This window comes from Rhinatrema bivittatum, chromosome 4 (genome assembly GCF_901001135.1).
Source record: "Rhinatrema bivittatum chromosome 4, aRhiBiv1.1, whole genome shotgun sequence".
NCBI lineage: Eukaryota > Metazoa > Chordata > Amphibia > Gymnophiona > Rhinatrematidae > Rhinatrema > Rhinatrema bivittatum.
The window spans coordinates 37,245,573-37,270,576 of NC_042618.1; the positions used below are offsets into that span (position 1 = coordinate 37,245,573).

Here is a 25,004-nt window from a genome sequence, read left to right on the forward strand (position 1 = left end):
GTCCCCTCAGATCAGAATGGTTCCACTCTTCTGTATCAGGATAACGGCATAAGGCAAGCTAGCCTTGGATGCCTTTGCCCTTGATTTGGGCAAGACCTTGCTGTACACATATCCTCAGACTCTGCTAGTCGCAAAGACTCTGAATTTGAGAAGACCTGGGGGACACTGGTTTTCTTAGCCCCATTTTGGCCAAGACAGATTTGTTTTTCCATTTCTGATGGAGATGTCTATCAGGGAAACAGGCTGGGAAATTTCCCAGATCTCATCATTCAGAATCAGGACGGGTGGTGCCATCCCAATGTCAGGTCCTGGCTCTCAGTGCCTGGATGTTGAGAGGGTAACACTGCTGCATTTAGATCTGTCAGAGGATGCACCTTGTGTTCTTTTTCAAGAAAGGATTCCACTAGGAAGTCCTGCAGACTGAAGTGGAGGAGGTTTGCCTTGTGGAATGAGCAAAAGACCCTAGATCCTTTCTCCTCCTCCACACGAAAACTGTTCCCATTGCGGCCTTGCTTATTGGGCCCCTCTCATTGCCGCAGGGATGGGCTCTCGCCATGGGTTTACTCCGGCGTACTGCCGCCTGTGCTGCCATAAGAACATAAGAAATTGCCATGCTGGGTCAGACCAAGGTCCATCAAGCCCAGCATCCTGTTTCCAACAGAGGACAAACCAGGCCACAAGAACCTGGCAATTACCCAAACACCAAGAAGATCCCATGCTACTGATGCAATTAATAGCAGTGGCTATTCCTTAAGTAAACTTGATTAATAGCAGTTAATGGACTTCTCTTCCAAGAACTTATCCAAACCTTTTTTGAACTCAGCTACACTAACTGCACTAACCACATCCTCTGGCAACAAATTCCAGAGCTTTATTGTGCGTTGAGTGAAAAAGAATTTTCTCTGATTAGTCTTAAATGTGCTACTTGCTAACTTCATGGAATGCCCCCTAGTCCTTCTATTATTTGAAAGTGTAAATAACCGAGTCACATCTACTCGTTCAAGACCTCTCATGATCTTAAAGACCTCTATTATATCCCCCCTCAGCCGTCTCTTCTCCAAGCTGAAAAGCCCTAACCTCTTCAGCCTTTCCTCATAGGGGAGCTGTTCCATCCCCTTTATCATTTTGGTTGCCCTTCTCTGTACCTTTCTCCATTGCAACTCCACTTCTCCATTGCAATAGAGATGGGCTTCCATGGCGACCTTGCTTCAGCAGGACTAATTCTTTGCTGCCACAGGGTTGGCATTTTGCGGTAGCCTTGCTTCAGCGAGGCCTTCTTCGTCACTATGGGGATGGACTCCTGTGACAGTCTTGCTTCGGTGGGGCCACCTTTTTCACCATCACAGGGATGGTTCCCGTGGTGGTCTTCCTTTGGTGGGACTAATTCTTTGCCACCACAGGGATGGGCTCCCATGAAGGCCTTGCTTCGGCAGATGCTCTCCTTCAACCACCGTGATGATGGAGTCAGTGGTGGCCATTCTTCAGGCCTCGTTTGGTGTCAGGCAGCCTTGATTGGGTAAGCCACTGCCCACCCATGGCTATGCCACTGTAGGGAAATACCTACTGTACTTGAATGTAATCCACTTTGAAGTGTCTTGAAAGAAGGAATATAAATTTAAAAACATTTATTCATTATTCACATCTGTCTGAGTCTTGTCTTAAGACCAACTCAGTAAGGGTTCACCTCAGTGCAATTGGTGTCTATCATCATAATGTAGAAGGTTAGAAGGCAGACCCATTTCTGTACAGATTTTGTCTGTCTGATTTATGTTGGGCTTGATTCATTTGAAATATCCCACTATGTCTTGGGACCTCAGTGGTTCTGACCAGCTGATAAAAGCTCCCTGTGAGGCACTGCGCTGCTGTGACCTGAAGTGCCTAACTGGAATTTTGTGTTTTTGATGGCGGTTTCTTCAGTGCTCAGGGTTAGTGAGCTCCCTGCTCTAGTAACTTACAATAGGATGGCTATGCACACCCATCCTAAGTTTCTTCCTAAAGTGGTGTTTGAATTCCATCTTAACTAGTCATCATCCTTCCAACATTATTTTCCAGGACATATGTCCACCAATATGAACAAGCACTGCACAGTTTGGACTGCAAAAGAACTTTGGCTGTCTACCTGGTGGGACAGAACGCCCATAGAAAGTCCACCCAGCTTTTTGTTTCCTTTGATACCAAGAAACTGTGGATTGCCATTGCCAAACAGACTTTAACCAATTGGCTAGCATATTGCATCTCCTGTTTTGTCCAGACAAGCCTAAACTGGATGGGTCAAGTTAAGGCTCTCCGTCCAAGCCATGGCATCATTGGTGTCTCACCTAAGATCAGTCTCCATGGAAGAGATCTGCAAAGCTGCGATATGATATATTCTCTCCACAAATTCACATTGCATTATTGTTTGGACAGGGGCTCCTGATGCAACAATAGGTTTGGTCAGTTTCGTGCAGAATCTCTTTGAGGTGTAGAACTCAATTCCACTCCTGCCATGGCCCTTTTGTTTTTTGTTTTTGTTCCAAGCTGTTCCCCATAAGAAAACTTAAAAAAAACAAAAGAAAACAAAAAATATTGACAATAAAAACTGTTATTGTGCCTGTTGGCATTGTTTTGTGCTTCCCAAGGATTCCCCACTTGTGAGGACTGCCATTCTTGCTTGTCTTTCGAGAATGAAGAGTTGCATACCTGTAACAGGTGTTCTCAGAGGAAAGCATAATGTCTGTCCTCACAAAACCCACCCACTGCCTCTTGGAGTTGGCTTCTCCTTATGTTGCTATGGAACAAGACTGAAGGAATCCCTGTATGGATGTGTGGTGTATTGGTATATCTAGTGAGGCACAGTCAAAAGTCCTAGAAACTTTGACATAAAAGTTCCAGGCCAGGCTCCTTCAAATGATTTTACTCGGTTGTGAAGACTGATATCCTGCTGTCCATAGATAACAACTGTTACAGGTAAGCAACTCTGCTTTCTAACTAGGCAGACTGAAGGCTGAACTGAATATGTTCATAAAAATTCTCTGCTTGTATTTTAAACACTTATTTATTCATTATGGCTAGCAGGATTAGGATTGCCTGGGCAATCATCATGAGAAGAGGGAGGTAGGAAAAAAAGAAAAAAAATACTTTAGAAATCTGAGATTTCATTCTTCAAAGGATGAATTTTAGAGAAACAAACATGGATAATAGTTACAGGAGACTGAAAGGATAATTGTTGTATCCCTGGTGAATATAATTAATTGGTGTGAACATACATGGATTTTTAAATAACATGTTCAAGCTGAAATTCTGATGGAATTAATATTAGTTTAATTGACATGAACATCATGCTAACAGTATACTTAGGATCTCTTCTGCTGCAATATTTCTGAGTTTTGAAAGAAGTATGTGGTTTTATACTAATCTTGCTCATTTTCTGTTTTAGTTTGCAGTAAATATGTTTCGGACATTACCACCATCCTCTAATCCAACGGGCGCAGAATTTGATCCAGAGGAAGATGAACCAACGCTAGAGGCTGCTTGGCCTCACTTACAGGTATAAGAACATAAGAAATTGCCATGCTGGGTCAGACCAAGGGTCCATCAAGCCCAGCATCCTGTTTCCAACAGAGGCCAAACCAGGCCACAAGAACCTGGCAATTACCCAAACACTAAGAAGATCCCATGCAACTGATGCAATTAATAGCAGTGGCTATTCCCTAAGTAAACTTGATTAATAGCCATTAATGGACTTCTCCTCCAAGAACTAATCCAAACCTTTTTTGAACCCAGCTACACTAAATGCTCTAACCACATCCTCTGGCAACAAATTCCAGAGCTTTATTGTGTGTTGAGTGAAAAAGAATTTTCTCCGATTAGTCTTAAATGTGCTACTTGCTAACTTCATGGAATGCCCCCTAGTCCTTCTATTATTCGAAAGTGTAAATAACCGATTCACATCTATTTGTTCAAGACCTCTCATGATCTTAAAGACCTCTATCATATTCCCCCTCAGCCGTCTCTTCTCCAAGCTGAACAGCCCTTCTTTTTCACAAAAAATAACAGTAATAACATTTTTGTATAAAAAAACAAAACACAAAAAAAAAACTTCATAGCTTAAATCTTTGAGGCCAGCTACATTGTATGACTTAATGAAATTCATGTTGTTGAACCCATGAGAAACTGTTTCATGAATACCTGCTATAGCTCAAGAAATGAAAAACTAATTAGAAAGCAATTATAGCTGAAAACCAGATGATGGTTTCACAAACAGTAGCTCTTACTCACTTTTGGTTGGCCAGCCTGCATACACTGCTACAAAACAAATGGCCAGCCCCCCTCATAATCACTTTATAAATCTAATTTGTCTTAGAACATAAGATAGGCCATACTGGGTCTGACCCAAGGGTCCATCAAGCCCAGTTTCCTGTTTCCAACAGTGGCCAATCCAAGTCACAAGACCTGGCAAGTACCCAAACATTAAATAAATATCAAACTACTATTGCTTATTAATTAATAGCAGTTTATGGATTTCTCCTCTAGGAACTTATCCAAACCTTTTTTAAACCCAGTAACAGTAACTGCTGTAACCACATCCTCTGGCAATGAATTCTAGAGCTTAACTGCACTGAGTGAAAAAAAGAATTTTCTTCAGTTTGTTTTAAATGAGCTACTTGTTAACTTAATGGAGTGCCCCCTAGTCCTTCTGTTATCTGAGAGAGTAAATAACCGATTTATATTAACTTGCTCAAGTCTTTTCATGATTTTGTAGACCTCTATCATATCCCCTCCTGAGTCCTCTCTTCTCCAAACTGAACAGCCCTAACTTCCTTAACCTGTCCTCATAGGGCAGCTGTTCATGCCTGTAATTTTAGTCACCCTTCTCTGCACTTTCTCCAGTACAACTGTATCTTGTTTGAGATGCGGTGACCAGAATTGCACCAGTATTCAAGATGCGGTCTTACTCTGGAGCGATGCAGAGGCATTATGACAGCCACTATTTTATTTGCCATTCCCTTCCTGATAATTCCTAACATTGTAACTACTAATACCGGGATAAAAAAGCTTTAAATAAATAAACAACATTGTTTGCTTTTTTGATCACCACACCACACTGAGCCAACGATTTTAATGTATTATCCTCTGACACCTAGATCTTTCCTGGGTGGTAACTCCTAAGATAGAACCTAACATTGTGTAACTACAGCATGGGTTATTTTTCCCTATATGCATCACTTTGCACTTGTCCATGTTAAATTTCATCTGCCATTTGGAATCCCAATCTTCCAGTCTTGCAAGGTGGTCCTGCAATTTATCACAATCCATTTGAGAATTAATTACTCTGCATAATTTTCTGTCATCCGCAAATTTGATCACCTCACTTGTCATACCCCTTTCCAAATCATTTATAAATAAATTAAAAAGCACCAGCCCAAGTACAGATCCCTGAGGCACTCTACTGTTTTTTTCACTGTGAAAACAGACCATTTAATCCTACTGTTTCCTATCTTTTAACCAACTTGCAATCCACAAAAGGAAATCACCTCCAATCTCATGACTTTTTAGTTGTTGACAAAGCCTCTCATGCGGTACTTAGTCAAATGCCTTCTGAAAATCCAAATACACCACATCTACCAGTTCACCTTTGTTCACATGTTTATTGACCCCTTTAAAAAAATGTAGGAGATTTGTGAGGCAAGATTTCCCTTGAGTAAATCCATGCTGGCTGTGTCCCATTAAACCATGTCTAGCTAAATGTTTTGTGATTTTATTCTTCATAACAATTTCCACAGTTTTTCCCGGCACTGAAATCAGGCTTACTGGTCTATAGTTTCCTGGATCACCCCTGGAGCCCTTTTTAAATATCGGGGTTACATTGGCTTTTTATATCGTATACACTGGCACCCATCATGTTATATTCCCTTTTTCAGTTCAGTATAAAATGAGTTAAACTCCAGCAAGCTAGTCACAAATATATCAAGTTAGTCCAATAAAAGGGTATCACTTATAGCTTTGTTGGTTACCTTTTTATTTTCATGTCTTTTTTTTTCCCCTGTGATAATCCATTTTTCCTAAATATGCTAATACTATAGTTTGAAACAGTTGTATAACAAAAGGTTGTTTATTTTCTTTTCAGTTGTACATTATGAGTAATTGTAAATTAAATAATTTGAAATATAACTGAACATCTTATTAGCAGAATCTGGCAGAGGTAGTGGCAACCAAAACCATAATATTTTTAAATATATAACTTTAGAATGCATTCCAAGGGTGTTAGAAATAAATTTGTAAACAATTATCACAATAAGTAGAAAAAGTATATTCAATAATCAAAGGTTGTGATGGAATTAAAAAATGTTTGGAATAAGCACAGAGCATGGTGGTAAAGGGGCAGGGGTAGAAGATACACCAAGAGGTATACTTGAGACTGATGTGGAATGTGGTGGGTGGAGCAGTGCAGAGACATGAGGGAGGGACCTAGTGTTGGTTTAGGTAATGGGATTTTGTGTGCTCATCTATTCAAGAATCTTTTGCTAGCCTTTTATTGGAACTTTGCAAAAATATTGCTGTACTTGTTGATAGTTTCTGCCTAATCTTTGTTCGCTTAAGTTGAAATCTTATTCTAGCTATTTAGTGACATTTCCCAACCAATGTGCATTGGCATGGTTGCAGTATAGGTGTGCCACAAAAAAAGGCCCAGTAGAAAAGTTGAGGCTCGCCTACAGTCACATCCTTTTCTTTCTCTCCTGGCCTGCAGGATGATCTCCCACCAGAACCGGGAGATCAGAGAACAGCACTCATCTGATGCTGCTGCTTTCCCCTCTGCTGGCTCTCCTCTGCAGTTGAAGCTGCACAGGGCCCTATAGCCTTGTGAGATCTGTTGGCACCCTGCAGTTCCGAATGAAGAAGGATGCCAGCAGAAGAGGAAGCAGCAGATCCAGGTAGGCACTGATCACAGATTTTCCCAGCCCCAGGCCATGAAAGAGAAAGGTACAGCTGAATGTGACACAAGATGTGGGGGAGGAAGGGAAAGTGATGATGCAGGGGGTGGAGGTAGAAGAAAGGAAAGGTGATGATGCAATTACAATTGTTAGCACTATGTTTATTGTTATTGTAATGTCATTATTATGTTTATTATTATTATGTTTATTATTATTGTAATGTCACTGTTTATTATTTGTTTATTATTGTAAGTCAATTACAATTGTTAGCACTATGTTTATTATTCTACACCACATTAGATTATTCTACATTTTATTTTATGATCTTATATTTCCATGCTATATATATTAATTTTCTTGTTGTATATATAATTTATTGTAAATGTTAATTGCGTGCGTTGCACTAATTGCACTCTATGCCCTTTACCTTGTTTATCCCCCTCCTGTTGTTGCTACCCCCCCCCCCCCTATTTCACTGTATTTCCCTCAGTTCCATGTAAACTGATATGATGTACCCACGAATGTCAGTATAGAAAAGTTGTTAAATGATGCTAGGAGGGGGCAAGAGAGGGAAGGTGATGATTCTAGGGGATTGGATGAGAGACTGTGATGATGCTAGAGGGTTGGAGGGAAAGGGAAGATGATGCCAGGGCTGGAGGGATGGAGCGAGGAAAAGGGAAGATGATGCTGGAGTGGGGTGGTAGAAATTTATTGTGTCATTGGGAAGAGTGGGTATCTCTTAGTCATCAGCCTTTTCTACAACAGTCCACTGTAAACCAATTATTCCTCTTTTATTATTTTTTATATTTTTATTTTTTTATTTTATTATTATCTCTTCTTTGGGAGTGAAGGCAGGTATCCTGGATGTTTTAGAGATGGGGAGATGGTGTTTCAGAGATTTAGTACTTAGGTCTAATATTTATTCACTTAACCTAAGTCCTTGTAAGACCTATTTATGAAGAAAACACCCTAGGAATGGGTGGGGGAGGGGCAGGGTGGGAAGGAATAAATTCCTATAGGGTACAAGCACCATTTTATCTCCCTTTAAAAAAAAAAAAAACAACACAGGAATTTAAAATAAAAGGCTAGCAAGAGATTATTAAGTTCTATACAGCTAGAGAAAGATTTCAACATAAAAAAGATTAGGCAGAAGCTATCTGCAAGAAAAGCAATTTGGCAAAATTAAAATAAAAGACTAGCAAAAGATTCTTAAGCTCTCTACAGCAGCCTTTTCTGTACTGTGTTTGAGGAGCTAACTAAAATTAAAATAAATAAGATGGGCAGGGTGGAATACATAGAGGGAACAAAGGGAACTTAGAGATGTCCTGGCAGCTCTGCTGGCTGATATTTTCAATGCTTTTTTTTTAGAATCAGGAGTAGTTCTGGAGGACTGGAGATGGGCGGATGTAGTTCCTATTCATAAATGTTGACGTAAGGAGGAGGCTGGGAAGTATAGACCGATTAGTCTGACTTCTTTGGTGAACATATTAATGGAATCACTGCTAAAACGGAGGACGTGTTAGTAGTCGGTAGCACACCAATGCGTCAAGATCCTTTTAAGTGGTTCCGTGAGTGTATCCTCTTATGAAATCAGTGCTGCGATTTTAGGATGCCATATAAGTTATTGATTTTCTGAGGCAGAGAGCGGAGCTCTCGAAACATTGCAGTGTCGGCTTATGTTGATTCTTTGAACCTACTCCATTCCAGGATTATTTTGACTCTTTGCACTTAACTCCTTTCCAAATGGTCAACAAATACAATCTAATAAGGCTCACCCATGAGAACTTTTGAGGTCAAGGTGTTTTTAAGTGCATTAAAAATGTTTACAAAATAATTAGAAGAACTGAGTGACTTTAAGTTCTTTTGCTGACCTGATGATTATTCTGATAGCACTATTCAAAAACATCAGTCATCAAACTTAGATACAGTTTTGAGTGCTACGATGAAGGTCTTTTCTAACATAATTGTTTTATTGTAAGTCTTTTTGGGCATTTAGTGAAATATCTATTTTTCCTTGTTTGTTTTTTATTTCATTTTTTGGGTTCTTTTTACATGTAAAAACAGAGGGTAGGGCAGTTTTTGGAATCCAATGGATTGCAAGGTCCGAGGCAGCATGGTTTTTACCAGAGGTGAATTTTGTCTGAAGAATCTGATCAGTTTCTTTAATTGGGTGACCAGAGAGGTGAATCAGGGGCGAGAGCTAAATATAGGGGTAGATTTTAAAAGAAGCACGCACGGCCTACATTTGTGCGCGCTACCCGGTGCACGCAAATGTACACCTGAATTTATAACATGCGCACGTTATAAAATCCGGGGTTGGTGCGCGCAAGGGGGTGCACAATTGTGCGCCTTGCGCGCTGCCTTCCTCCGTTCCCTCCCAGGCTGCTCCGAAATCGGAGAGGCCTCAGAGGGAACTTCCCTACCCCCCACACCACCTTCCCTTCCCCTAACTCTCCCACCCCCCCAGCCCTAAGCTAAACCCCCCTAAAAATCTTAACTTACAAGTTATGCCTGCCTTGGGCAGGTGCAAGTTGCACGCACCAGCGTGCGATCCCGGGCACAGCGGCAAATGGCCGCTGTGCCTGGAGGTTCCCGACCCTGCAACGCCCATGCCCTGCCCTGCCCTTTTTGCAAAGCCCCGGGACTTACACTCGTCCCGGGGCTTTACGTGCGCCACCAGGCCTTTTGAAAATAGGCCCGTTGTGCGTAACCCCCCTACGTGCGTAAATCCATGGAAATCTGCCCCATAGTGTACTTGGATTTCAGTAAGGCCTTTGACAGGATTCCACATGGGAGACTTATAAATAAATTGAACGCCCTTCGTATGGGACCTAGAATGCCTTACTGGGTTAGAAACTGGCTGAGTAACAGGTGACAAAGGGAGGTGGCAAATTTGGAGGGGGGCATTACTAGCAGTGTGCCTCAAGGATCAGTTTTTCGACTGGTTCTTTTCATCATTTTTGTGAGCAACATAGCAGAAGGATTGTCGTTTTGCCGATGATACCAAAATCTACAACAGTAAACAACCAGGAAGATGTGGAAAATGTGAGGAGTAATCTAGCAAAGCTTGAAGAATGGTCTATGATCTGGCAGCTAAGATTTAATGCTAAAAAATGTAGAGTAATGCATTTAAGATCCAAAAACCCAAGGGAGTGGTACAGTATTGGAGGTGAAATTATTCTAAGCAAATAAATAAGAGTGGGATCTATGGGTGATTATATCTGATGGTCCTAAGGTGGATAAAGCAACAGCAAAAGCCAGAAAGAATCTTGGCTGCACAGGAAGAAGAATGGTCAGCAGAAAAGAGGATGTGATATTGCTTCTGTTTAGGTCCTTGGTGAGACCTCATTTGGAACACTGAGTACAGTTCTGGAGACCTTACCTTTAAAAGGATACAAACAGGATGGAGTCTGTCCAGAGGGTGGCTACTAAAATGATCAGTGGACTTTGTTCTAAAGCATATGGGGATAGATGTAAAAATCTAAACACCCTAGAAAGGTAAGATGGGAGGATATGATATTTAAATATCTCTATCTCAAAGGTTTCTATGCACAAGAAGGCAAGCCTATTTCAATGAAAAGGAGGCTCTAGATGAGGTGTCATGGGATGAGAGTGAAAGGTGTTCACACTCAGGAGTAATCTTAGTAAATTTTTCTTAAGAGAGAGGATGGTGGATGCATGGAATGGCCTCCCAATGGAGGTGGTTAAGGCAAAAACAGTATCAGAATTTAAGAAAGCATGGGATAAATACAGGGGATCTCTAAGGGAGTAATGGGAATTATAAAGCTAATATTGCTAGATGGGCCATACAGTATTATTCTGCTATCATGTTTTATGTTTCCAAAAGAAAATGAAGTGATGACCAAAAAGGAAGAAGATACCCAATGCACCCAGAAACCCTTTAACATTATCAAATGTCATAAAAGAAAGCTCCTTCTGGGTGATTCGTTTGTCAGAGGAACTAATTTGGTAACTCATTCTGAAGAGGACACAATAATTAAATGCCTTCCTGGATCCTCCTCAGCTGGTAGAAATGCTACCCAGGTAGTCAATGAGATTATAAATGAAAATAGGGACTCTGATGTCAACATTATCATTCAACTGGGGACCAGTGACCTCACTAGAAACACTATCCAAGAAGTACAGAAAGAGATTTGCAGAATCTAGGGAAGAAGATTATATGTATGGAAAAGACTATTGCCTTTTCTGAAGTATTATATGTTCATGTTAATTTAAAGGAAGGCCTAAACCATCTAGATAGTTTCAATAAATGACCCCAAACATGGTATAATGAAAGTGGTTTTATATACATTGGAGGCTAGGGACACATAAGATGCAGTAAAAGGCTATATGGTAAGGATGGCCTACATTTGTCTGTAGCAGGGAAGAGGATACTGAGTGAAAAATTCAGGACATGCATTATCAGGGGTCTGTATCGGAAGACCTATGAGGAGAGACTGAATGATAAGAATATGTATACCCTGGAAGAGAGAAGGTACAGGCGAGATATAATACAGACCTTCAGATACCTTAAAGATTTCAATGATGTATGGACTTTGAACCTTCTCCATTGGAAAGAAAACAATAGTACTAGGGGTCACAAAATGAAACTCCAGGGGGGATGACTCAGAACTGTCAGGAAATATTTCTTCATGGAGAGGGTGGTGGAAGCCTGGAATACCCTTCTGGAGGAGGTGGTGAAGAAGAAAACTGTCAAAGAATTAAAAGGGTTATGTGAGAAACACTGTAGATCTCTAAAAGCTAGAGGATGGACATGAGATAATTGTGTAGGGGGGTAACTTGCTGGTACAGTGGTTACTACCCTTAGCAGAAAGCTTGGAGATTACTACCCTTAACCAATATGCTTTTAATACAACTACAACATTTTTCCCCTCTTAGACAGCAGGGGGAAAAGAAGAATTGAATTCAGACAACCGAGTGCTTCGACTTCCATGGTCTGGGATATTTTTTTTTTTTTTTTTTTAACATTTTTTATATACCGAGGTTCTGGTAACAATGTTACCAATCACTCCGGTTTACATATAACTTAGGGATGACATAACACAAGTGTCTTACATATAACAAGGAAAAGAAGAACTGGGAGAAATAATTAAATAAATTAGATTAAATTGCTTAAAGCATTAAGAGAAACAACATTTTAACTTAATGAAATCTAACATACTAGCAATTCGGATCGGTAGAGTGACAAGTAGTCAGTCTTAGGCAGGAGGAGATTGTATTTGTTTCTGGGGATATTAAGTGGTAGGATACATGATGTGTTGCCCAAGACGGGAGAGTGATAGTGAAGTCAAAATCAGTCATATGCTTGGGTGAAAAGCCAAGTCTTGAGTCTTTTTTTGAAGTTTATTGGGCATTGTTCGAGCCTAAGGTCTGAAGGGAGAGAGTTCCATTGTTTGGGACCCGCTATGGAGAAGGCTCTATTGTTTGAGGATATTTTGATTGATATTTTGATATTTTGTATATTGATACACAAACATAAGGGGAAAAGCACAGAACTACTTCTACTGCCAAGTCCTAAAGGAAACAAAAAGCATGCATGGGGATAACTTGCTGGTGCGATGGTTGCTTCCGTTAACCAATAAACCTTGATATTTTTGATGCAACTCCAGCAGCAGGGAAAAAGGAGGAATGGGTTTAGACAGCAACCAACAAGGGCCCCAACTTTTACAGTCTGGGGAACTGATAAGCATGGGGGTATCCAGCACAGAGCAGCAGATACTACCCTTAATAGAAGGTATGGGATTACTACCCTTAACCAATAAGCCTTGATGCTTTTGATGCAACTGCAAATTGTTGTCTGCTTCAAAGGAGAGGGTGGGGGGTGGGGGGGGGGGCGTGTGAAAGAAAAGAGGATTTTGGATTCAGAGACAACCAACATGAGCCTTGACTTTTTTATAGTCTGGGCTACTGCTGCGCAGACATTAAGGAAAAGCAAAAGATTGTTTGTATGGCCAAGTCCATAAGCAAAGCAAGTCGAGCAAAACTGACTAATACAGGGGGGTAACCTGCATAGCAGATACTATCATGGGAAGCTTGCTGAGCTGACTGGATGGACCATTTAGTCCTTTTCTACCGTCGTTTCTATATAAACTAGAGGATAAAGGTGGCCAATAAAATTAGAATGTTGCCCCAAGCAATAGCAAATAGGAGGAAAATCAATTGGCTCAATATGCCACACTTAACATATTGGGGCGGATTTTTAAAGGGTTACACGCATAACCCTTTTAAACCCCTCCTGCGCGCGCCGAGCCTATTTTGCATAGGCTCAGCGACGCACACAAGCCCCGGGACACGCGTATGTTACGGGGCTCATAAAGGAGCAGGGCGGGGGCGTGGCCAGAGGCCTCCGAAGGCCCGCTAGGCCGGGGGATTGCGCACTGGCACTTGGCCGGCAAGCGCAACTTAAATAATAAAAGTGGGGGGGGGGGATTTAGGTAGGGCTGGGGGGGCGGGTTAGATAGGGGAAGGAGGGTGGGGTTGAAGGGAAAGTTCCCTTCGAGGCCGCTCCGATTTTGGAGCGGCCTCTGAGGGAATGGGGAAAGCCATCGTAGCTCCCCTAGGGCTTGGCGTGCACCCCCTTGCATGCCGACCCCGGATTTTATAACATGCGCGCGACGGCACGCACATGTTATAAAATCGGGTGTAGATTTGTGCGCGCCGGGTTGCGTGCACAAATCTACGCCCGTGCGTAGAAACAAAAATCTGGCCCATTATGTTCCAATGTCCTAATTAGAGGACAGCCTCTTTAAAAAAATTTGACATATTGAGTTAAGCAAAAGAGCAGAAAAAGTGACTAGGAAGAGCAGCAAGTCAAAAGAGAAAAACTGAAAAGCTATGACCACAAATGGTTGTAGTCTGGGCAATAAAATCCCAGATCTGCAAACCCCAATGGTGAAGGCAGACTTGGACATTGTTGCTGTTAAATAGACATGGTTCATTGAGTCTCATGATTGGCTAATTACCAAAACAAGTCAATTCAAACATATCACACCGATATTGCATTGATTGCCATTCTCTCAGTGGCTATAATTCAGTCATTATGCTAATAATGAAATCTTTTCAAAATAATGCTCCAGATTAACTATCCAATTTATTTAAAAAAACATTTTTTGGCCCAGTATCTATGTTCATCTTCACAGTTTCTCATACTACCCAGCATAAAGGAGGCTCATTTAGAGGAAGTCCACAGTCATGCCATTTCTATAATTGGTCCAAAGTTATGGAATACTCTCCCAGAGTCCATTAGGCCATATATGATATATTGGCTTTTTGAAAAAAAAAAAAAAAAAAAAGAGCTATTCTTTTGGGGGAAGCTTTTTCTGTTACTGTAGAATGATTTTTTTAATGTTTTTATTTTACTATTTACTGCAAATTAAATTTGAATATGTGATTTGTAAGAAAAATATTTGAAAGAGTGAAATGTACTATGTTTTTTTGTTTTAATATGCATTTGTATTCTGCCTATCATACATCATTAAAGGTGGACTACAAATATTTTAAAAAAATAAATAAAAATTTGGATATGGCTGTCTCAGGCTATAACCTGGTAAGGAATGATAGGACAAAAAATGGAGAGGAGTAGCTCTTTGTCAAACAAATCCAAGCAACTGAAATGTAAGGGGCATGGGATAGGGAAGAAACAGTATGGACTGTCCTTAAAAAGGTGCTTCCATTTACACTGGATTGGGGTACAGGCCTCCAACTCAAACAGAAGAACTGGACAGAGATCTGGTCAAGGCCATCAAAAAGTGAGAAAGGAAGAAGTGTTGCTTGTTGGAAATTTTAGTCTGTAAGATAATTTGGAATTTCTCTACTGTAGAATCTGCAAGAAGTAGAGGGATAGTGGATGTTTTTCAAAGGGCTCTGCTCAAACAAATGATGGAACTTGTGAAGAAGAGAGTGATATTCGACCTAGTGCTCACAAATGGGAATAATGTCTCCTCTGTCCAGATAGGTGCTCACCTGAGCACCAGTGATCATTAGAGACAGTATGGTTCAATATAGCAGCCAGGATGGAGAAAAGACACAAGAAGATCCAAGTTTTTGATTTCAAACATAGACTTTGGTAAATTGGTGACATACCTTGAGGAGGAATTGGAAAACTGTGAGAAAATAGTTTAACAATAGTGGGCCAAATTAAAAGGAGCTATTAGAAAATCCAGTAATCTTTTTAAGAAAATTGAAAAAAGTAAGAATATCTCTGACATCTCAGAGAGAGCCTGTTGCTTCCGCTGCTGCAGCACCAGGGGACTACATTTCCCAGTCTCCCACGCTATCCTCAATCATTGCAGGCCAAAGCTTTGCAAACGTTATTTAGGAAATAATTAAACAAATAGACAATAAATTGAAGCCATGGCAAATTTTGCGAGCTATCCTCCTTTCCAACTCAAAGATACCCCAGTTGAAGCAGATTTCTTTTTATGGAAGATTCTGACATTTTCTGGACATTGACCCTTGCTCAGACTCTTTCTGTGACTGAGCCTCATTTAAAGAAGCAATGCAGTTGCTGGAGGATTTTAAATATGGGATATTACCTCCAGAAGTCAATGAGAGAGAGTTTTGGCAAGTTGAGAAGGTAAAGCCATCATTCATCCAGATACTAATGAGAAGATCTTCATGCTTTTCAGATTGTCAGATAATATGGTGTCTTCTGCCTTTCTGCTATTACAGATTCCAGCTTATGTATTTGGACCTTCAGAGACTCTGAAAATTTCACTGCTGTTCTGAATAAATTTGATTGGAAAATTGAAAGGAGAGTGAAAGATGAAGAAATGGCAGAAATATTAAATAATACTTCAGTGTTCACTAACTAAGACTCTGGAGAAGGACCATAGCTGGTTGGCAAGAGTGTGGATGTGAGTGGGGTAGATACATCACCATTTACAGAAGAGAATGTTTGGGAAGAACTAGGAAAATTGAAAGTGAACAAAGCCATTGTGCGGATGAGGTACATCCCAGGGTACTAAGGGAGCTCAGAGATGTGCTGTTGTGTCTGCTGAATGACCTGTTCAATAGATTCCTGGAAATGTGATTGGTGCAGCAAGATTAGAGAAGAACTGTTTTGGTCCCGCTTTACAAAAGTGATGATAGAGAGGAGGCTAGAAACTACAGATCTGATAGCCTCACTTTGGTGGTGGGAAAATTAATGGAGACTTTGCTGAAGGATGTGTTGCTAAACCCGAGGCAACATGGTTTCACCAGAAGAAGGTTATGTCAAACAAATCTGATTTTTTTTTTTTTTTAATGGATGACTAGAGAATTAGATCGAGGAAGAGCACTCGATTTGATTTACTTGGATTTCAGCAAATATTTCATATGGTCTGTCACACAGAGATGAGCGGCCAAAGCTTTTTCCTTAAATGCTTTTATTTGCGGTGCAAAAATTGATAATCTTTCTGTCTGGTCCCCCTTTGAATTCTGTAAATCTTTTAAGATACTACATGTGTACCTGATAGGATTTCAGTAGATGATAATGGTGCAAAAATGAAGAATAATGTATTACGCCTATTGGGTGGAGAGTTGAAAGGGGATGAAAAAGCTGTGATTGTTTTTACTGACAAATTCTTTGGGGTACATAAACACTGTATCCCGAGGATGTGTTTGTATTTCTTATATTCTGCTAATAAAAACATTGAAACTACAATGCAAAATTGTCAGCATTTACAATTAGTAATCCCATCTCTTTAATGCAAACTCAATAGGCCAGCTATATTGAAGGACTACCTTCCCTTATAGTATACACAGAATACAGGCATACTATTCTAAAGAGCTACCTCTCCCTTGTAACTCACGATCATGTTGCCTTCTCCTGGAGTCCCAGGGCCTCCCTTCCTCCTTGTGGGTCTGAACTCTTAATCTTTGGTATGGGATCCTCCCTAGAACCATGATTCCTTGCGGCATTATGTCTGAAGGTGGACCGAGCCAGATAACTGGTGCTGGTCCTGAAGGGGTTCTGAGATTCTTGGGTACATGCTCTGTCACAGATCCCACATAGAAAGCTCATGAATAAAATGAGAAGCTTGGGAGTGAGTGTCAAAGTGGTAGTGGATTACAAACGGGTTGACTGACAGGAGACAGCTTGTAATGGTAAATGGATCTACTGTGAAGAGAGAACAGTGTTAAGTGGAGTGCCTCAAGGATCAGTTTTGTGTCCAGTTCTATTTAGTATCTTTGTGAGCAGCATTGCAGAGGGCTTAGAAGGAAAAATTGTCTTTTTGTGGATGACACTATGATCTGCAACAGAGTGGACACCTGAAGGAGTGGGGAGAATGAAGACCAATTTAAGACAGCTTGAAGAGTAGTCAAGGGTTTGACAGCTGGAATCCAATGCCAAGAAGTGCAAAATCATGTTTTTGAGGTGCAGTAATCCAAAAAAAAACTTTATGCAGTGGGGGTGAAAGGCTGTGTATGTACCAGCAGAGTGACTTTGAGGGTGATAATATCCTGCTGGTCTGATGGCAGCAAAGCCATGTGACATGGCAGCGACTAATGCCAAAGGGATGCTGGGCTGCATAAAACGAGAAGCAACCAGCAGGAAAAATGAAGTAATAAAACCTATGTACAGGTCTTTGGTGAGGGTGCACTTGAAGTAGTGTGTTCAGTTCTGGAGATCGTATCTCAAAAAGAATGGAGACAGGATGGAAGTGGTCCAGAGGAAGACCACCAAAATGATGTAGGTTCTACATCGGAAGACCTATGAGACTGAAGGATCTAAATATATCCTGGAGGTGAGGAAGTGCAAGGGAGATATGATACAGACTTTCAGATACCTGAAAGTTATTACTGATACACAAATAACCCTTTTCTGTTGGAAACGAAACTCTAGAACCAGGATTATGATACGAAACTCCAGAAGGGGAGGGGTGACTCAGAACCAACATTGGGAAATACTTTTTCACAGAGAGGGTGGTGGATGTTTGGAATGCCCTCCCAGAAGAGGTGGTAAAGACGAGATCAAGTAATGGAGTTTAAGAGAGCATGGGACAAATACTGCCTATCCCTAGAGGCTAGAGTAAGGAAATGAAGAAATGGGATAACCTATGTTAACTTTGGGTGTAACATTTCTGCATGGGGATATCCTGCACAGAGTGGCAGTTATGGCCATAAAGCAACTTTTTGGGCAGACTGAATGGAGTATTTGCTCTTGATCTGCCGTCATTTATTATGTTCGTATACCAGAGAAGGGCGACCAAAAAGGTGGAGGGTCTTCATCGAATGTCTTATGAGGAGAGATTGAATAATCTAAACATGTACACCCTGGAGGAAAGGAGCAGAGGTGATATGATGCAGACTTTCAGATACTTGAAAGGTTTTAATGATCCAAAGACAACGACAAACCTTTTCCGTCAGAAAAAAATCAGTAGAACCAGGGGTCATGATTTAAAACTCCAGGGAGGAAGATTCAGAACCAATATCAGGAAGTATTTCTTCACGGAGAGGGTGGTGGATGCCTGGAATGCCCTTCCGGAGGAAGTGGTGAAAACCAGAACTGTGAAGGACTTCAAAGGGGCGTGGGATAAACACTGTGGATCCATAAAGTCTAGAGGATGTGTATGAAGAGTGGATGGCTCGCGGGAATGACAGCTACTACCGGAGATAATACCCTTATTCAATAAACATACACAGTTAATGCGACTCAAACATTGTTCTAAGCTTCAACGGCAAGAGGTAATGTGGGGGTGGAGGGGGGGGGGGTAGGATTTCCATTCACAAAAAAGCAGGGGAGTAGCTTGCTTGTTACAGTGGATACTACTCCAAACCAAATAAGCCTGATACTTTACTTTCAATGCATATCCAGCACAGCTCTCTGCTTCTGTGGCAGGGGAAAAAGTCTGATACTTCACTTTCAATGCATATCCAGCATAGCTCTCTGCTTCAATGGCAGGGGGGAATGAAGGAACGTGGATCTATATACAGACAACAACCAACAAGGACTGAATTACATAGTCGGGGTAAACAAGCATGGGTGTAGCTTGCTTATAGCGGCGGTTACTATCCCTAACTAATTAAGCTAGATATTTCACTTAGATGCAGTTCTAACACTGCTATCTACATTAATGGAGGGAGGAAAGGAAACAGAACCAAAAGGTTACTAAGGGCCAAGAGTAACAGATAAGTATGAGGGAAAAAAAGTGCGAAGGCTTGCTGGGCAGACTGGATGGGGCCCGTTGGTCGTCTTCTGCTGTCATTTCTATGTTTCATTTCTATAAGTGGTAGAAATCCAGAAGCAGAGTCTCAATCTGGGCAGACTGGATGGGCCAATTGAGCTTTTATCTAGCATTTTCTTTGTTGTTCACTAAAGCTCCCTACTTGGCCATTTCATCTTTTTTTCCCTCTAACTTATTCTCTAGATTTCTTCTTATAGGTTTTCCCATTGCCTCTACAGCAGTTATTCCCTTCCACACAACCTATAATTAGTAGTTTTTGGTGATGTACACAGGGAAAAATAATCCCAACTACAGGTACACTGTTAGGGAGTCAGCCCTCTGGGAGCCCTTTCGGATTACTATTGGAGATGTGGACCCCAGTGTGGAGAGGTAGCGCAGTGCGCTGCATGGGTGAACCCATGTGGCTACCCTGACCACAGGTGAAAATGCCTGGGAGGAACCAATGAGGGCTTCACCTGTACCGGCCGTTGTTCCCGCAGGTTGAGACCTTGGTGCGGATGGTCAGCAGGACTTAGGCGGTTCATAGCGCATGGTAGAAGGGAGTGACTGGGACCGAATACAGGTTGGGACAAGCGTCGAGCAAACAGAATCCAGAAGATGATTCAAGGTCAGGGCAGACAGCAGGTGAGCGGCATCCAGAAGACAGTCCAGGGTCAGGGTAGGCAGAGAGCAAGCAAAAGTCTGATCCAGAACCGGAATCAAAACCAGGAAGACAGAGGCAGAAGACATGAATTATCAACACACATTGAGAAGCAGGCTTCTCAGGAGACTGTTGCCAAGGCTCTGACTGGTTGCAAGAGACTTCCTTATATATCTTGGACGATGTGACGACATCATCTAGCACCACAGAAAGTCCTGGCTAGGGGACCTATAAAGGCCATCCGTTTTTTCAGGAAGTTCCATACTGGGTTCCTGGAACAGTGTGCTGCCGAAGACTGAGTTGCTTCGAATCAGAGGTGAAGGGCTTAGCATGGGGAGGTGGCTGGAGTGTAACAGTACCTCCCTTCCAAAGCCTCCTCCCCAATCTCGTGTGGAATCTGTGGTGCAATTCTCTGAGTAACTGCAGAACCTGTAGATTGATAGCTGGTTCCCAGGAGTTATTCCTGGGGCTAAAACACTAACAGGCAATGAGATATTGCAGTTTATTACAAAGTCTCCTTGAATTCAAAATTTCTGCAAGCTATTATTGCGTATCTCTTCTACTAGAACATCCCTGGCTTGGGGAAGGGGTCTTGAAGGCCACGAGAGAATAGTAGGTTTGAGAAGCGACATGTGAAAGATGTCATAGATAAGCAACAATGTAGGTAACTTCAGCTTATAGACTACTGGGCCTATATGACGGATAATGGGAAAAGGTCCCAGGAAGTGTGGTGCAAACTTGAGGGATGGCAGATAGTCTTAGGTTGTGGGTACTCGACCAAACTAAGTCCCTCGGGTTGAAGTTCTAGGGAGGGCTGATGTTTTTTTTTTTTATCTGCTTGAGCTTTGGAACATGCAGTCAACTGTTTCAGGAGTTGAATAAAATGCCAAAGATTCTGTAGTTCTTGTCCCTTAATATCGACCGCCGAATATCCCTCAGTAGTAGGTAATGGTACCGGGATCCGATGTCATCCATATACCCAAAAAAAAGAAGAGGAGCATGTGGGCTTAACGTGGTTATGGCAAGCGTTCGCCCACGTGAGAAGTGAGGACCTGTTATCCTGTCACTAATTGACATATGGCAATAGAACAATGTGTGGCACAAATTATATTGAACAATAACACCATCATCACCAAAGATTTTTTTATTTTACATATGCACACAGTCACTGTGCACGAAACAGATTAAATGACATAGTAAACATTAAAGTATAACTGGTGGACCATAGGAACGTTTTAAGTAATTTGTTGTTCCATTTGGTCTGACCGTTAGTTTGAGGATGCTTTGCTGATGAATAATTTAGAGTGATACAAAATTTCTTGCATAAGCCTTTCCACCTCTGTCAGATTCAATATGATTGGGGAGGCCATGTAAGTGAAAGACATGCTGTATGAATAGCTGGGCTAATTCAGGTGCTATGGTCGTCCTGGAAGGGACACAAAGTGGGCCATCTTCGAGAACCTGTTGACTGTCACCTAGATGGTAGTGTTGCCTGCCGATGGCAGTAGATCGGTGATAAAATCTGTAGCCGGGTGGGTCCAAGGTTCCTTGGAAACTAGTAATGGTTGAAGTAGTCTGTCTCCATGGCTTGCCTCTGGGAGTCTTATTTGTGGCACAGGTCGGGCATGAGTTTATATACTATTTTAGATCTTGCTGCAAATAAGGCCATCGATAGTAGTGGGTAAGGAGTTATAAGGTCCCAGTGAATCCTGGATGCCATGAACTGCATGAATCATGGGCCCATTTTTAGCACCTGTTCTCAAAGATGTGAAGGAATCAGTCATCCCTGGAGGTATGGTCACAGCAGCCACTAACCAGATCCTGGCCGGATTGATAATGACCTTCAGGGGGTCCAGGAGGTTCTCCTCCTCAAGAGCAGGAAAGGGCATCAGCACATTGGTTCTTATCTGCTGGTCTATATCTTAGTCCAAAATCAAAGCAATTACAGAATAGGGACCAATGGGCCTGGCAGGGATTCAATTGTTGGGCCTGTGCCAAGTATTCAAGGCTTTTATGGTCTCTGTAAATCGTTACTGGCTATCTGGCATCTTCCAGCAGGTGGCACCACTCTTCAAGGGCTAACTTAACTGCTAGCAGTTCTCGGTCACCGATTGTATGATTTCTTTCCACCAGGAAGAATTTTCTTGAGAAGGCGCAGGTTATCAGGGCACCCTAGGGATAATGTAGCAAGATTGCTCCCACTCCAAGTGTGGAGGCGTCAACCTCTAGGATGGATGATTGAAAGTTTGGAGGGCTTCCTGATTCCAGACCTGGGGTCAACCTCCTTGGAGCCACCAGCAAGGAGTAGTTATGGACAAATTGGCGGTAATAATTGGAAAAGCCCAAAAACCGCTGTAGTACCTTGAGTCCTGCCAGCCGGGGCCAGTGGAGGATAACGTTCAATTTCCCAGGATCCATTCAGAGTCTAGTCGTAGAGACTATATACCCCAGGAAAAAGCATTCTTTCTGCTCAAAAGAGCATTTTTCTAGCTTGGCATATAACTGATGTTATCATAGACAATTTAGCACTTGCCTGACATGCATGGGTGCTGGTCCAGAGTTCTAGAGTGAATGAGAATATCATCCAGATAAACTATTACATGTGATTGTAGCAGGTCTTGAAGTATCTCGTTTATCATCATCTGGAAAACTACGTGTGCATTGGATCAACAGAATAGCATGACCAGATATTCATAGTGTCTATCATGTGTATTGAAAATGGTTTTCCACTCATCATCTTCTCAAATGTGAATTAAATTGTATACTCCCGCAAGTCCAATTTGGTAAAAATTTGGTCCGTCCCCCCCCCCATCGTCGATCATATAGTTTGTTGATCAGTGGTAAAGAGTACCTGTTCTCCTTCATGATCTTGTTCAAGCCACGGTAATCGATACATGGTTGAAGGGACCCATCCTTCTTGGCCATGAAAAAAAATCCAGCACTGGCGGGAGAGGATGAAGGACAAATTAAGCCCTTTGCCTTGTTATCTTGTATATAAAGGGGACATGATGATAGTCTCCGGCTCGTCTCCGGCTCAGAGAGAGGGTACATTCTATCCCACGGCGGAGTCTTTCATGGCAGAGGTTCTATATAGGGCAATCGTAGAACCTAGTCAGGGGTAGAGCATCAGCCTGCTGTTGGCTGAAAATGTCGGCAAACTCTGCATACTGTTAGGGGGGCACACCAGGGATCATAGGAGGTCGGAGTTGAATCAGTCATCAATCCGAGACTGTTGCCAAGGCTCTGGCTGGTTGCAAGAAATGTCCTTATATATCCTTGGAGGATATGACATCAGCCAGCTCCACAAGAAGTCCCAGCTAGGGGACGTATAAAGGCCGTTCAGGTTTACAGGAAGTTCCATCCCTGGAACAGCATGCTGCCTGAAGATATGTCTGAGTTGCTTCGAATCAGAAGTGAGGGGCTTAGCATGGGGAGGTGCCTGGAGCCTAACATTTATAATGCTGGGTTCTGTATTGGGAGACATTACCTGGGGAAAGTACCTTGGAGTCCTTGTGGACAAAATGTTGAAATCCTGAGCTCAGTGCATGGTGGTAGTCAAAAAAAGAAAATGTTAGAGATGATCCATAAAGGAATGAAGGATAAATTGGAAAATACGTATATTGCCTCTGTATCAAGCCATGATGCAACTACACCTTGAGTATTGTATGCAGTTCTGGTTGCCCCATCTCAAGAAAGGCATGGCAGAACTAGAAGAAGGTGCAGAGCAGTACAACAAAAATGATAAAGGGGATGGAACATCTCTCCTATGATGAAAAGCTACACAGACTAGTGCTCTTCAACTTGAAAAAGAGTCGGCTGACATGGGACATGATAGAAGTTTATAAAATCGTACATGTTGTGGAATGGGTAAATAAAAGATGGTTATTTACTCTTTCAAATAATACTAAAAGAAGGTTACACTCCGTGAAACTAACAACCAGCACATTAAAAACAGATTGTAGGAAGCACTTTTTCACTCTGCACACTATCAAATGGTGTAATCTGTTGCCAGAGAACAACAAGGTAGGCAATCTAAAAAAGCCGTGAGGAACAACAAAGGGAATAGATGCCCGAATAGTCTTTTCCAAATTCTTTAATGGGTGGAGACATATAAACCAATTGATAAAATTTGCAGACCTCTCTCTCCAAGACGATTCGGGCATCTATTCCTTTGTTGTTCCCATCTGTTGCCAGAGGACAGGATCAAGGCAACTAGTCTAGTGGGCTTTAAAAGAGGTTTGGACAAGTTCCTGGATGAAAAGTCCATAGCACAATATTTGACAAGTATCCTAAAAGCTTTTGGTATCCCTGGGAGTAAGTAGCAGAAATTAGATTTACTTTATGGGATCTGCCAGGTACTTGCAACCTGGATTGGCCACTGTTGGAGACAGGATGCTGAGCTTGATGGACTTTGATCTTATCCAGCATGGTAATTATGTCCTTATGGTATATCTATGCACAATTGTTCTGGATGGCCAATTTATTTCCTAATATAACATGGTCAAAGTGAACTGTACTATTTTCCACCCTCTTCTCCCAACTGTGTTTTTTCCTTTTTTTCTGTACTTTCATATTCTTTCTACTTGTCACAGTCTTCTTTCTTGCTGGCACTCCCACGTCTCTTTTGCATTGCAATCAAGGAGTGATATTCAGTCCTACTATCCTCTTCATGTTTTGCATCTTTTTCTGCCAAATTCTACAGGCTTGATTCATCCAAAGTAATAACACTATGTGCTGAGTTTGGTGAATAAAAATAGTTGCATCTTATATTTAAAAATAAGGCTGCATATCTTAGAAACGTTATATAAATACCATTTAGTCTCTTTTGGATTTGATTTGGATTTTTGTATGTGATTATTCATCTTTCCAAACCCAAGCTCAAGGCAAGTTACAATTCAGGTACAGTAAATAGATTGTAAACCTAAGTTTGTACCTGGGGTAATGGAGGATGAAGTGAATTCACCCAGGTCACAAGGGCCATCAGTGGGAGAAGTGGAATTTGAACCCTGGCTTTCATGGTTCTTAATCTGCTGCTCAATCTGCTATTCTACTTTGATTCTATTTTGTTCATCACAGAATGCATGACCCTCAATATCCATTTCCTTTTATACAGAGTCACTCTCCTGACATCACCAGCATCAGAAATTAGGAAGCACAGTGAGCATGCTCCTTTTATGTTATCACTTGAACTAGGGGCCAAAAACCTTGTGCTTACATTTCAGTCGTCATTGCGTCTCATTTAAATATACTCTAAATCACTTGGAT

The 25,004-nt window shown here is 41.6% G+C and overlaps 1 protein-coding gene across 6 annotated transcripts in view; it reads left to right on the plus strand.

Moving 5' to 3' along the window:
* Positions 1-25,004, plus strand: part of PPP2R5C (protein phosphatase 2 regulatory subunit B'gamma) — a 424,506-nt gene that overhangs the window by 224,233 nt on the left and 175,269 nt on the right. For all 6 annotated transcript variants that reach the window (XM_029597955.1, XM_029597952.1, XM_029597951.1 and 3 more), the window contains one exon: positions 3,416-3,526. In XM_029597955.1, the coding sequence (XP_029453815.1) occupies positions 3,416-3,526 (111 nt within the window). The remainder of the gene's footprint in view (positions 1-3,415; positions 3,527-25,004) is intronic.